The sequence below is a fragment of the Battus philenor genome, unplaced genomic scaffold, assembly GCF_028537555.1.
Source record: "Battus philenor isolate CCGP_79_NKW_IND1 unplaced genomic scaffold, ilBatPhil1.0.hap1 SCAF_3, whole genome shotgun sequence".
NCBI lineage: Eukaryota > Metazoa > Arthropoda > Insecta > Lepidoptera > Papilionidae > Battus > Battus philenor.
The window spans coordinates 13,648,937-13,665,689 of NW_027181693.1; the positions used below are offsets into that span (position 1 = coordinate 13,648,937).

The 16,753-nt window shown below is 30.7% G+C and overlaps 1 protein-coding gene across 1 annotated transcript in view; it reads right to left on the reverse strand.

Moving 5' to 3' along the window:
• Positions 1–16,753, reverse strand: part of egr (TNF superfamily member 12 eiger) — a 58,999-nt gene that overhangs the window by 16,111 nt on the left and 26,135 nt on the right. Inside the window, exon 2 of the mRNA XM_068770421.1 lies at positions 3,214–3,459. Coding sequence (XP_068626522.1) covers positions 3,214–3,459 — 246 coding nt within the window. The remainder of the gene's footprint in view (positions 1–3,213; positions 3,460–16,753) is intronic.

Sequence of the window (16,753 nt, forward strand, 5' to 3'; positions counted from 1 at the left end):
GGTTGAGGTCCTATATAATGGTATCCTTCCACTTCTACGTGGGTTCCTGGGATAACTGACTATACTTACTTCAATGGTAGAGTAATTAAAAAACAACCTTAATAATCATATTAAAAATCCTTCACGGAGTAAAAAGATTTTTATGGGTGTTTTTTAATGAAATTTTTAAATTTATGACATGATAAATTAGATATATTACAAGGGTGGATTATTTTATTTATTTCAAAGAAGGCATTAAGGAGTAGAATTAAATATTTTGATCAATTAATTTTATAAACTAACATGGCTAAGTTAGGCTAATTAAAAACAGTTATTTTGGATAATTATAAACGTTCGATATCTATTATTACTCTATCTTTTTCGATACAATATATCGACTCGACAGCTAAATGCCAAGAAAACAAAGATGACAAATAACGAAGGTTTGTGCAATTGTAAGTAATAAATAAAACTTAAAAATGATTTTATCTTTAATCCACATACTGTTTTACAGATTAACAAAATATTTAATGGAGGCGTTACCTTGCGGAAGTCCATCTTAAGTAAGAAAAGGACTAATATTTAGCCACTTCCGCACATGCAGTGTTAGTTGTGCAACAAAGTGCACCGCAGCCCGCTGATAAATGCGTATGCGGCAAACAATGCGAATCACACAACCGCCACCGCCAAATTACTCAACACGTGTTTCACCCCTCCACGGAGCATCTTCAGGAGTTATGTTACACCGATTAGTGCCAAACGCAGAGTTTGACTCTGTTTGGCGGGCGATGCACTTTGTTGGCACGAGTACCACTGCATGTGCGGAAGTGGCTAAATATTGGTCCTTTTTTTACTTAGATTAACAGAAGTTATGGGCAGTGAAATATATACTTGTCTTGATATTTAAATTGAGATATCGTTAAGCTACTTGCAAAAGTTAATGAGAAATACCGGTTTGTAATAACATCCGAATATATAATGCAGCATAACCTTGTTTCTGTTGCGGTTTTATTATTAGTATAGAATTTCTGGTCGAAGCACGTGCGGTTTGGATCTTACATACGTTGCACTACCTGTTCACTTAAAGCACTTGACGCTTACAAACGTATGTGTGAGGCTGCAATAAGAATTATCGATTCGATAAAATGAAAAGTGGAATTTAATAAATAAAACATGTAACAATCACTTTTATATGCTGTAAATTCAGTCTGCTCAGATAAAGGCGTGTTTGAATGCTTCGTAGCTTTTAGTTGAACGATCTCGAACGAACGATTGTCTATAAAATTGGCATCTATTTCTTTTGTCATTGTTCTCATTGATTTCTAAAATTATTTGATCAAATATGTAATGAAAAAAGCATTCGTCACTTTTTCTATAAACCGCCAACATACCTATCATCGCAGAATTTAAATTTTGCTATAGATGTTTACCTTCGTTTTTTCTTTAGAAGGTTCTAATCTTTAGAAAATATTAAAATAGATAGAATATAGTCTCCTATATTCTATCTATTTTTAATATTTTCTAATTACATAAGGCAGAAAGTGGATTTTTCATAGAACAGTCTTTTTCTTCCATCTAAAATATCTGCATAACATGTGTGTGTGTGTATGTGCGTGTTATGTATTCATGTATTTCCCGAGGTCACGTGGTTACTTGAGAACGACTATCGGCTTCATGCATCTATATTATATATATATTAAAAGTGTTTACAGTGTCAATCTTGTAATTTGTTCTTTACATATCAAATTGTAACAGAAGTCGGCTGTCGCGTGTTTCAAAAGCTTTTTAAATAAGCAACACTATTTGATTACGGTAACGAAGCCTTTATAAGCTTGTGTTTCTAAAGTCATAACAATAAACATGGTTTTAAAAGAAATAAAATGATTTGTTTATTAAGATTTGAATTGATTATTCATATTTAACGCAGCAAATCTGTCGGACAGCTGGTTTTTATAAAATTGTTAGGATATTTTTATAATATTCAATCACTTGAATATTTTTACGATAAACAAACAGGAACGGCAGAAAGACAAGTTTTTATCTTTACAAATAAATAAAATTGAATTGTCTTCAATCCAATTTTATTTATCAAAATTACATGTATTTTTTAATTTGTTTCTGTCAGTCTGTTCCGGCTAAACTCAGAAATGGCTTGACCAATTTCGACGGGACTTATACTGATGTTAATAAGGAGTAACTTTGGCTACTTTTAAAATAGAAAAATTCTTAAACGAAGAGGTTCTAAAATATTTTTTTTTAAATTACAGGCGGTCGAGATCTCGGTTAGAAGCTAAGCTAGTTAAGCATAACATAACCAACCCATGGATCTGTTTTAGCATCTTCATAATATTACTTAAGTGACCTTAAGAACGGAAAGTTGTCGCTGTACAATTATATTCCGGTGACGTTTAGTTTAAGCTCATTGACTTTTATAGCTTCGTGGAACTGGGGGCTTACCACCGGGATTCACGAGTTGTTAACTTTGCACATCGAACACGTGTTTCTTGTACATAGGCAATAGTCAACATAGTAACTGTATTCATCGCAATATTGTGCACGTCAAGTTACTATCATAGCTTTGATGAAAAGATCTCTATATGTTCAAAGTTATTGACTTGTCCCAATCGACCATCATTATTTATTTTAGTGTTTTAATAATAAACCAGAATTACTTACACTAACAAGTTTTCTATTTATTTTACTTTTTTGGCCTTATTAGATCTCATTTGACCATTAACAAACCTGCGTTAAAAAAAAGAAAGATAAGGTTTTAATCTGTTTATATATTTCTTATACTATATTTCGGCAAACTTAATGCCGAAGACATTCTGTATTAGTTCACCATTTACGAGATACAGAGATAAACTAATGAGAGGCGAAATATGTAAATATTAACCTGGCAAATATAAATACGGTAACATCTCAAGCATCAAACTGGAACATGATAATTTAGGATTGCTCTAGGGGCATAGCGATAATTTTCACCTTGACGGCATTTTAAAAATATTGGATAGAATTTTAAAGACTTTGACTAACTCTGTTTTATCCGACGGCATTTACTACTTCACCAGGTTTTAGGTAGCCGATCAGAAACTTTTTATAGAGAGTCAATATGAGGGCATATTCCGGAAGCTCGACTGCTTTTCGATTTATTACTTTACTTCTTGGTAGACCCTTCACAACAGAGCTCTTTAATAAAGTGATCTTGTTAGCGAAAATATTAAAATCTTTTACCTTAGGCCCTTGTTTGTAATAATCAGGATACCAGTCCCCACTTTCAGTATCATCGTCGTCGTACATATCTTCGTCGTCTGCCAACTGAGTTTCATCTTCTAACACAGTCAACTCATGCAATTTGTTCAAAGAAGAATCGCTTGGTTTATCATTCTCTGGTTCTTTGACATCATCGATAACTTTTCTATCAGCGGCAACTGTTATATCTTCTACTAAGTTACCGTCTTGGTCCTCATCAGCATAAATCTGGAACAAAATTAAATAAATTAAAATACCTTCTATGTAACTAAAAACGTTCGTTTTTTATACTTAAATCATTATAGGTAAAAAATACGGAGGCGGTTTCAATCAAATACCAATATACAAAAGGAAATATTTTCGGAGTATCTACATACTGACAAGAAGGTGTAGTTTTCTTTTTAACATAATTAAGATATTTTTTGATTTAAAGATGTTAATCTATCATAAAGCAACACTTTTATTTCCAGTTACTTATCCAATAGTACTATTTCTAATATGAAATTAGCAATAGGACTACTGGAAATATTTTCAAATAGGACTGATGAGAAGCGATCTGCATTCAACGTCTTTCGATGACCTTAACACGGTCATAAAATCACCTTGTGGATACTACGCTACTTTTGGCCGTCCAAAGTCTTCAGTCTAGAACCTTATGGACTCCAGCAACCATCTGCTCACTATGTCGCCTTTCCACAACCACATCAACTTGCCAAGCTAAAATTTTTTGAGTTTAAGTTAATAAGCAAATAGTAATATCCTATCTCTTAATAATAAAATTACATCAATCGTGAAACTAACATTGAAATTAAATAAAATGAATCTTAACAACATCCGCTTAATAACGGATAACTTATTTCAATCTACGACGTATATGTAACAGCCAAGCAAACAACCTTTTCAAATCGTATAATATCCGTTCTTATTATGCGTGTGTGATACACAACATCCCGGGAGTATGTTTACCTACCTAAAATATACGTATAAACAAATTAAGACTGTACCCGGAATCGAGGTTTACATTAAAGTTTTGTTTGTTTTGAAAACCAATTAACTCAAAAGGGATGTAACTAATTTTGATACTACTTAAGATTACTTATTTATAATTATTTTTATCTTGAATAACTTGATTGAACATAGGCTTAAAACCTTTAAAGTGGTGATAGTATTTGTCCGCAAACAGCTTTGAAGCTTTTACATATATTTCCATTCACTCTATATAAAATGATCACTTTATAATATGTTACATTAATTTATCTTTACTATTGGAATGCGACAGATAAATGCCATCTAGCAGTCTGCAAGGACAAATTAAACAATAATTAATTTCAATTAGTAATTCGAATTTTTTATAACGTTTTTTTCTTACTACATAATTATTATGTCTATTATTTTTGATACCATTGTTTTTGGATTTGGTGTACTATATAATTCATAATTATCATCATATCAACCAGTAGACGCCTACTACAAGGCTTGCGCGTGCGCTGCCTGTATCTAATAATCTGCATCTACCACTACCTATGTGGCGTTTTGTCAGACGTTTGTATTTCGTGCGACAGAGATAACGCTCTACTAAGTCGAAATTACCCGACTGTCTCTTTCCAAAGGTCGATGTGCAATATTTATCGCCGGGTATTGTTCTTAATAGTTGAAATAATAAAGTCAACACAGTTATTTAAAATTATTTATTTTATATAAATCTGACAAAAAAATTGTAAATTATGAATATTTATTTATAATTTGCTACTAAAATATTATTTGAATGCTATATTTATATATAGTAGATTGAAAATTGTGATAATAAAAAAAAGGTTAAGATTTAATTTATTCAAGCAAATTATTTATATAACATCTTGATTAATAATTATTTATTGACATTTTTAAAAGGTTGAGCAGCCCTGAAACATTTCACAATGGCCAGGTTGAAACCCACGTAGCATTATACGATTCTTATTTAAAAATAAAACTGTAACCGTTTCATTTGATAGCGATTCAGAGCGAGGCTGAAATTTTATATTTGTAGCCCACTTTATGGAATTTATGATTAAATAGAACATTTATTACGTACATCTGCGAAAAGAAATGATGTATCTTCTATCAATTGATCGTTATTGACGTAGAAAAATTCTTATTACCTATTATTCAAACATATCTTTTATTTTATCTTTATTTTGATAGTTGTTTTATTTTAGAAGCGATTAAAACTGTTTTCAATAAATTTATCTTCAAGTTTAAGCTTTAAAAAGGTAATTATATACCTCAATTGCAAAAAACTTTAAAGCGTTTACATCTGTTTCTCATCATCTATGAATTTTCTTCTATTGGCAATCAACAGGCCACTAACTTCTGGCAGTGGAAAGTCTACAAAGATATAGATTAAACAATAATTAATTTTAATATGTATAAATACGAATTTTAGAAGCGCTTTTTCTATAACCGATCATCCTGTGTACTCTGCCAGTATATAAATCAAAATCTTTTTGCATTAGTGAAACGACGAGAAGTAACTTAAAAATATACCGAACGTATTGATATCATAAACAAATAAACATCGATAGTAGTCAATATTGATCGTTCCGCCATAACAGTTTGGTCGATGAAACATTGTTGTGGCAAGTTTTCGATCAACTTGGCCAGAAATTATTAAATATTGTTTGTTACTCATATTTACATACGTCAGCAGTTTCGTATTTTGCATATAAAATATGCATATATATAATTTTTTTTTTTTTGAAGATGTATGTATCATTACGTGTTTTAAATTATCCACCAGTTATTTAATACTAATATATTAAGACCCTTAAAGCTTTAACATCTGTAACCAATCCTGTATACTTAAACTTAATAAAAAATATTATTAATAACCGTTTTTCCAGGCTATGGGTACTATTTTTCTTAAACTGATTAGTTTTTATTCATATAAACTAATCTTGCTTATAAACATTTACAACGTTTACACCACAACACGGCTATTAAGTAAAATAACATACATATTTAGGAACTTAATGGAAGATATAATTAAAATTTCTATGTATACTGTATTAAAAAATAATGTACTTAAAATACATAGGAAAAAAGTTAATTTATAATTTGATACTAAAATTCGTAATACCAAATAATTCCACAGACAATAAATATTAATTTACTTTGTGGTTGTCACACGTAAACTTACGATGATTAATATCTGGAAGACCCTATATAACTTTGACAGTTTCTTAACTGATTATAGCTTATGGCAACATTTGGAAGTAATCCAAATTCTCAAAAATTAACAAACACTTTATTGAGTAAAACTTATTAATAATTTAAACCAACCTCTTTGGGATATACGAGGAATTAATTACATAGAGTATTCTAGTAATTTTATGTAAAATTATAAATTTTTCTAGTAATCAAAGATACGGACTTGTATTTAAAATATCCGCTTGTATTACAATTTATCTTATTTTTATCTATAAGTTGCCTTAATTTACCTAGACTTTATAACTAAGATAACCACCATAATAAACAAAGCTATTAATTATATTCATAACATAAACTTTTATTAATAATAATATGTGTTATTAGTACCAATTTTATTAATAACACCAAATAAGCTCAGATTTATGTTTAATTATTTAATACATTAAGATTTGACCACTAACGTAATTTAATAATTGTCTACAGTATCGCATATCGTGTAAAATTAAGCAATCTCATCCAGGGTTATTTAATTCTATAATTTTGTGGCCCGCCGAAAATCTAATCAAATTAAACCAATCGAGACTTGTTAAATTCGAAAATAGAGAATAGAGTGCGTTCAAATTTATTTACGTAAACAATTTGAAATTCTAATTCGGGTTTGACAGCGGACATGCTGCCGCTCTAGATCATTCTATTTTAAAATATACAATGTAACGGTACAAACTTGGAGACAATCCACGTAAGTCGTCAGCGATTTTTTTAATTTATTAAAATATTCTTTACTATAAATAACGTAGTAGTGTTTATAAAATTCATTATGAAAATACAAGTCATACTGTGAGTATCATATAACAAGAGAAAAGTCTTGAGATAAAAAAAACAAACTGTAATTGCATGTCAGTCAAATATGACGGCGAAATATGATTACTAAGTTCATTTATTCGCGTCATTTGCAACACATCCGTCACTCTGTATTTATGTCTTTTTATACTTACACAGTATGATTACTTATAGGTATAAAAGTTTTAAAGGGGGTGAATATAATATGTATAGCTTATTAGTTACTGACCACATTGTTTTGTACCTTATCCAAAAATAAATGGTTATAGAAATAATAATTACGTAATGATAATATAGTAAAAGCTTCCTTAAAATTCGTGCTGTTACATATTAAAATAAATTATTGCTTACTATCCGTCTCTGCAGACTTAGTACTGTCGGACATTATTAGCCGTTCATATTTCAATTGAAAAATAATTTTCTTTAAAATAATCACTTTATATAGGCTGACTGGGAATAGGTGAAAAGAGTTCACTACTAAAGAGTTTTATTTTCATAACATAAAATTTTAGTCCAAAAATATTCATATTATATAAGGTATTTCACTAAATAATTTAAAACATATGTCAACTTTTTAAAGTCAAAGTTTATACTTTCTTAAGTAACAGCAAATCATTTTTTCCTGAGAAACAAATAGGTAGCACAGTTTTGAAAATTGAAAATTACAAATACAAAAAAAATCTTTCACAATAAAATGAAATACATTTTTATTGAATTTAAATTTTGTTTAGATCTGATAAAAATATCATAATAATAATAAATTTAATTTCAGACACTTCAGTAAGTTTTACAATTTTAGTTGGTAGTAACAAGTTTTACGTAAAGTCTGAAAATGTTGTTAATGGATTAGTATGGGTTTAATATATAATCACATATACTGATATTAAATTGATATCCATCCGACAATTCACGGTAACGTGACAGCGAAAAACTCTGTGACCTCATTTATTTCTGATGCTGTATGTCACGCTTCGAAGAAAGAACGGAAAGAATGTGACGTATTAATATGTTCCCTATTACATATTTTTCAAATAACCAGCAGTATATTCTTTTCACTTCATATACCTCTTACGTGTGTGAACAAAAACTTTATGAACTTTTTTATAAGTGTTTAATTTTTAAAGCCAAATTCTTATTTCGTAAACTATAATTTTTTTACAGTTTTGCACAGATTATACAGGTACTAATTGAATATTACTAAATTTCACAACATAATATAAATATATATATAAGTTAAATCAGGTTTTCCTTTATTTATATTTCCACATTTATCAGTGAACCTTGTAATAAACGAATTGATTTATTTTAAATTATTTCTAATCTCAACTGAACATTTTGTTAATAATCTTGCATTCAAAATAAAATAAATTAAGAAAAAGGTGATATATAATCTATTATTATAGATCTCTTTATTCAACATCAATAAACATAAAAAGAAATCACACAATCAAAATCATATCACAAAAATATGAACAAAAAAAATGGACTGTCTTATCGCAAAACACGATTTATACTATGTCTATGTAATATGGATTTGGTTAATAAGAAAAAATAGAACGGACGATCGACAAGATGAAACCAAGATGTTTATGTATAGATATATTACTTATAATACAAAATACTTTAATAATTTTATTACAATGATATAGTTCTACAGTACAATAATACATATAGTTCTATTAACAACTCCATATGACGAAATATGTAATGATACTTTCGATATATGAATGAAACAATGTATGTACAACAATCAAGGTTATTTTCAGAACAGACAGAAGAATTTAAAGTTTCTGTACTATCTCAAAAAAAAACAAGAACGCTTTAAAAGTTCACCTTTCGTAACAGAGAACGATTTTATATTTTTAAATCTCTCGAGAGCATTAAATGAAACGATTGACGCCAGTCGCATTAATCGACGGGCGTTCAATAAGTTATTCGGAGTGAGGATATTTATGCGTTTTGTTCGCGGCTCATTTAAACATTTATGCGATCTTTTCGTGTCGGTCAACAATCCGTGTATAACAGTAAAAACAGTGTCGGAACTGTCATATTTCTATATCAATTTTCTTCTACTGAAATCGATTAGATCAGTGGTAGCTTAGCGATAGAAGGCTGACTTGCGATCGTAGGTCGCGATACACTTTGTATATTAATCATATAGGATTGCTATTGCTTACGAAACAAGTTTCCAGAGGATGGGCAGCAGTCTCATCTGCGTACCATAATACCAGACTTCGATCTAGATATATTATCTTTGGGAGTGACCTATTGCTACACACGTTACTGATTTCGCCCAGCAGATTGGCAATTTGCAGTGGTTGACAAGATATAACGCACAGAACAGAAATCCACGATCTTGGAGTGAAGACCACGGACCTACCTAACTACTTAAGATGCTGTATACCGTCGCCATAAGATGCTGTAGTTTGATTTTATTAGTCAATTTAGAATGAAATTAGTCAGGTTTAATGTTGACAGTGCGATTTCAAATACCACCACATCTCATCACACTTCTTTCAAAGAGATCTCACGTCGTTAAGCATTGCTTCGATGGTGTCGTTTTTTATTAAAAATGACATTTAGCACCATAATAATAATAATAACAATAATAAATTTGTTGCGTACAATAATTACAATAATTTAATTTATTATGTGTTTTTAATAAACTCAAGACAAGTAAAACTATACAAATAATAAAAAGACACAAACTTTTTTTAGTTGTTCCGAATGGAATGGTGTCCGAGCATGGGTATGTCTATGTGTATGTTTGCGTGTGTATGCGGGTTACGTTATGTTTTGTGCATGTGTGCAAACGAACCGTGGAAAACTGATTATTAACAGGTTATTAAAACAAAATACCCATATTTAAGACATTAATCATATCTGTGTACATTTTATTAGAGCATGTTCAATGTCTGTAATAAAATCTTAATTCATTCGGATTATATATCATCACTAATTGTATTTTTATTACATTTAATCATCAAATCCGGCCCTGATTGCCATTAAATCAATGTTTACAGTCGCGAATTGTTTTTTCGGGTCACTGCGTTCGGGGGCATTGAACTAAGATCAAAATATTTGTATTTCTTTATTCGGAATACATAACGTGCGACAGCGTGACCCGTTTATTACTCAAAAATACGCAGAAACTTGAATATGGGCGACCGCTTATTTGATCCATCGTAGCGGGGTTGCAACTGCTAAAGTGGATTGGAAGCAATTTGCTGGTCGTTAAGTCCAGGTGACCTGGAAACGTGATTAAGCGCGAGTCATCAGACCGGTTATCTGAATGGAAATACGGGCTAGGTACGTTTTTTGTAAAACTTGTTTATTTTTTTCCGCCATAAAACGTGAACGAACATGACGATAACGAAAATAAATATTTCACTGGTTTGGTTTACTTTTTTGTGCAGTTGTAAACTTCGTTTAATTGCTAAACATGGGCTCGATTTTATGCCGGTGTATTTTGTATTAAGTAAAACGTATTGGCCAATAGCATTTCGAAAGAAATATTTAATAAAACGCATTTTAATTATTAATATAATTTCTTAATAAGCAATAACTACTTACAAGAAATAAGTTTTAAAAGCTTGAAAAGTGTGAATGTATAGCACATTTGCTGTCAAATTATATATAGTAGGAAAAACCGTTGTAAAAATTCGGAGTACTACGCATTAAAACTAATCATTAATTACTATCTGTCTTTTTCGACTGTAATGCCAGAAATTATTAGCCAGGTGCATAAATCTAATTGAAATCAGTTTATACCGGCTGATTGTAAAAAGGTGTAAAAGCAAAAGTAAAAAGTTTTATTTTTAGTAATAAATGAGCTATACATCCATCTCTTGTTCATTCCAATGCTTCATGGTACAAAATATTTTTTGTTCGATTGCAATCTGACACGCCTTTTTTGATTTTGATTGACTGCTTGGAATGGAAGTTTTAACTTACCCTATGAATTGTATGAGAAAATAAACGTGTTTTTTAGCTATTTCATTTTCATTCTCCATTTTATATATTCTCTTTTTAACGTTTCTCGTGCTCTAAAGAAAACATGATGAAAAAAATAATCGATACAGTCCAGTCGTTTTCCCGTCAGCAACATATTTGGTTACTCATTTTAATTTATAAAAAAATTTATTGCGTATTAAATTTAATCATTATTCACTATCTGATTCTGTCGACTTAGACTGTCGGAAATTATTGGACTGTCACATTGCAATAGAAAAAATCATCAGCTGTAAATCATTTTGTTTACGAATGATCTAATTTTGCCCCTTTAAAGTCTTTATACTTATAACCAATCACCTTGTATTGTGTAAATGCAGAACACTCTTCTACATGCCATCGACAGACCACCAGAACAATGTACAGCGAATTTTACTTATGTAGGCTGATAATTAACACCTCATCAGATACGTAAATTTGATCGCTTTGTTTGCCAAGAATGGTGTAAGCTTTATTAATACATAACAATGGTATACAAAGATTACTTAGTTCCGGTATAAAGACGCTGTGAGTTGCCTCGCTAATGAGATTTACTTTATGCCACAAGGCGTGTGGCTCAAACAGTGCTACGTAATTTTTTTTTAATTTCAACAAAGAGAAGCTTTGTTTTGGATAAGTGACCCTTGCATTCATATGAGCACTCTTAAATTTTCAATATATAATACTGTGATCCAAAAGTAATGTAAAATTGACATTTAAAACTCAGGCATTTTGCATTTAGGAAGGTTGTTTTGTATCTTAAATGCATCAAGTCTCTATTGGTAAAAAAATCTCTGCTTTGGGTATTCGCGACATTTTTGTCCATCGTTCCACAACCACCGTATTTGCCTAATTTGGCTCCGTGCGACATCTGGCTATTCAGCCAACTCAAAAGGCCAATGCGGGGATGCCGTTTTGACACGATTGAATAGACAAAAATCCAATCGAAGAATGTCTAGCAGGCTGTACCGATAAATACTATTCCGACTCAGATTCCGATTCCGAGGACCGGAATAAGAGTTGACAAAATACTTTGAAGGGGATGAATTTGATTAGGATGAATAAATAAATAATTTTCATTTTTTAAACAAATTCACTTTACTTTTATATCAAAGTATTATGTTATTATGCATGTCCTATAAATCAACGACAAATCAAAATCAGACGATAAAACAGAGAAGTCTGTCCGTCATACTTTAATACCGTGTCTAACACTTCTGCAAATGGTAAGCGAAAATTTTTAATGCAATGGCGTAGTTTTGATGGAAAAATGAAAAATCAATCTAAATTACATTTATTAAATTAAAAAAATAATGACATAGGTTCTTATAATTAATTTTCTAGTGTTAACCGGCACCTACCCCTTTAGACGATTTAGTCTTGATGTTGATTTAGGAACTACTGTATGGATTCAATATTATACTATGTTTGCGTTAAGGCTTTAAAGCCTTTGCCTGTACAAACAATCACCCTGTATATAATTTATTATCAGAACTAATGTTTGCAAGATCTACAAGTAAAAGAATAATTTACTGTTGTATATTATAACTTTTTTTTGTCGAGGTTAGCTTTTTAAGTTGAACAAGAGTGAGATCACCAAATAGTTCGTTACTAACGGGAAAAAACAAGTTTCACATTTGCATCTCTCCATAATTGAATCTTTTAATGGCCGACGTATCCATATACGTCCGTACTTTATTGCCGAAAAATATTCTGACTCATATAAGTGAGAGTTAGGCTTGTGTCAAAATTCCCGACAATTTTCTGTGTAAATTTAAAATTTACTTTTAAAATTTTTATCTGCAAAAATTATTTTATATTTTAAATTCAGTAAATTTATTTAATATTTAATTTTAAAATACTAGTCTTTGTTTTCAATTACCTGATTAATGCATCCAGTTTTTTTTATTTCTGATCACCAAAGATTTATTATTTTAAACCAATATAATGAAATTCCGATTTTTATATATTTTTAAAATACGTTGAACCAAGTTACAGGTTACTTTAGTTGAGACCTATACCTTCGAGAGGGCGCGATGAAGTTACTGGTGTACAAACTTTCAATAAATATACCATTCTTCCATAGATCTTTCGATAGGTTTCGGTAAGTTTATTTAAAAATTGGAATGGTATTTTCTTTTGTATTCTAAATAAATGAATTTTCGTTTTCCAACCCAATTTCCGTCGATCCAGTCATGATCCAATTTGCACGCCATTGCCTTAGTAGGTCAGCTGCAATATGATGCGAAAATGGAATGTCACAATAAATGATGTAAGTGGAACAGTATAATAAGAAAGCTGTTCTGACAGACTTTGTAGTGTCAAAAGTTATTTGTCAAAAATACATAAATTATTTCTTTTTCAGAGTAAATATTTTTTATCCATTTATTAAAAAGTTACGAACACTAATAAGTTTACTGTTACGTATGGCGCAAGACTCGTAACAGTGGTATGTATATATATATATATATATATATATATATATATATATATATATATGTATGTATGTATATACACATATATATATATACACACATAAGCACATGTATGCATATGCAGCCAAAATAAGGAGATCCGTAGTTGAACGAAAGAAACGTAGAACATCAACTATCTTGTTAAGGTTGTCAGAAGATGCTGGTTGCGGGTCATTTTCTAACGACCTTATTGGAAATCACTGCGTAGAGCGACCTATGTCTGGGGTTGGGTATCCTACTATTGAAATGATAATTATGATGATAGTATTAAAACAAGTTAGTTCGTCCGAAATTTACAGTTTAACAGAACACTTTATCGCGTTGTATTCGAAAGCACAAAAGAACATAGCTATCGTATGATAGCTTCAAACTGCAGACTTGTACGTATGTACGTACATTTATTGATTAAAAAATTGCTTAGCTGAACACAGCGGCTCTCTTCGACCTTTGTACACTCCCACGCCCCGTTTTACGCATGCTCAGACTTTATGAAAAAGCATTGTTGCTTTACTGCCCGTGTGTTTTACAATTGACGGGTATAGTTATTGCGTAAAGGTGGTCACGGTTCTTAGGTCTGATACACAATTGAGAAAGAAAACTAATGAAATTATACAATGATTTATTGCGTCATTGTTTGATACGTCAGGTCATTATATATTAAAATATATTTTCATGCGTGAACTATACGTTTGTTTTTTGATTCCTTCTCGATGCACCAGAACTATGCCGCCATTATTTAACAATGATGGCGAAGCTCGTCGTGTCAAAATTTTTAAGAAAAAAAAACGTACTTTTCATTGCTTGTCTCACATCGTAAAAGTCACGCATCAAAAAAATATCAATACTTATAATTTATATAAGTTAATATTGTTGCAAATGGTATTTAAAATACAAAAACCAACTAAAACTAAAGATAGGAAAACTTGCCAAATAAATTATACGTCGAATAATTTTACCTATAAAAGTTAAAGTTCGTTCACCAGCTCCTTTTTTAATAATGGAATTTCGCAAAATTTATTCTTATCTGAACTCTACTTGGCAAAAGTAATTCCTACCAAATATCTTATCCTAAGCATTATTGTTAAAATGTAGTTGTTATGAATCAGTATATAGGTGGAAAAACAAATGTCTTTTATAATCATAGATTAAGAAACAAAATCATTATTTACGTAATATTGCTATTAATAACCAACTCTGGTAGTAATGAGAGACAAATATTTGTATTATGAAATTTTTAACTTAGAAAATTAGATCGCGTGTTGCGACTAATCCACATGTCGTAAGTTTGTCACTGGCCCATAATGTATTTTATAATTTACTTCAACCAACATCTATACAATGTTATTTTCAGGACAATGTTTACTGTTATGTACTAATATATGTGCGTATATCTGTCATTAGCACCATCATCAGAATTTCAGTCTTCGAAAACTGCTGAATATAGGCATCTCTCATAGATATCATAATTTTCAAAGTTTTATAGCTATTTGTTGATAGGTGAGTTATATAGTTTTTTCTTTAAAGCTTTTACATATATAACAAACCTGTACTTACTTATATTCAAATATATACTATATTACAAATGTGCGCTGTAACTTGATTAAACCTAGGCTAATTAAACCTTCCATATTTAGATTTAAGACGCTTAATACATTTGCGAAGTTACGTAGTTGAGCAAATCTAAATATTTTAATGATATTTAAAGGGGTTGTTTGCTTTAATCGTGGTTAAAGTATACATTATAGGAAATCCATAAGTGATTATTTGGCTTGCTTACCAATGTTTACAATACAGTAATAATTTTATCGTAAATACTTGCAGCTGTTTCCCGCTGGGTCCAAGCCAATTCGTTACGTGTTTTGTAAAAACTTCACTGAATGAAACATGGACGTATGCCAGGAGTTACTTTCCAATGTTTGTTTCGTTTAATCTGTTTCAAAATACACACGTATTTACGTAAAGTATTGAAAATATGTTACACGTTTATGGTTCAACACAGTGATTCATTGGTTGGTGAACGTTTCATAGAAGTTAAAACCTGGATTCCTCCTTTAGATCCTCTTCTATCCTGTTCCTTCTTCTTTCTATCTTCGTCGTCCAGTCAGGAGTGTCAAGACCGTGTCCGTCTTGAAACTCTGACGGAATCGATAACTGTCCCTTTCCTAATTATCTCATCCTCTGCTTTCTTCAAGTACAGTAGTAATAAATAGTCTAGTTATATATGACGTTATCAGACCAGCGGGTAAATGATTTACCACGTGGTTTTTAACAGTCTACTATCCCTAAAAGCAGTAGTTTGTCATAGTCATCTATTTGTCTATGGGCGATGTGACCAAAATAAATTATGAGTATAAGTTAGTCGAGTATAAACTTATTGGTGCGTCTTGCTGTTCATAGTATGTGTCACTTTTTAATACTTAAAATTATAAACTTACAATACTGGTAGGAAATAGTATATTGCGTAAGCTCCGTGGAGTCGTATAAGTGGGTCGTTTATTAAATGGTTAGTGAGTTGAACGTAACTAAATGTACATTTTAATACAAAGTATCAATAGGCCATTAAAACATTTAATGTAAAAAAACTGTAAAATCTACTAACACTAAAATTATTATTTTATAGAAGACTATTTTATCATCATCATTGTTTCATCCGTAGGATGTTCACTGTTAGACAAATGTCTCAAAGCGGCCTGCATCTTGCGTCTTCAGTCCCAACGGCCATTATTCTATGCCTGGCCTGCTCACTACCTCTTTAACTGAGCAATGTTGATCTCCGAAAGAAAATCCCAAGGATATGGCTTGTTTAATAAAAAACGTTTCAACGCCGTAAATCATCACTCATTGAGCCGCTTAATTAATTGTGGATGTATTAAAAATTCTCATTATAAACAAAGGCAACTCAAAATATATACTTAATAAGGTATGTGTAAATAATGAGCTTAGAACACGTATAATACGCCGGACTTGCTACCTATAAAAGAGTATGAAACGCAATTGCAAAATAATTTAAAATTGTAATAGGATTAACGGAT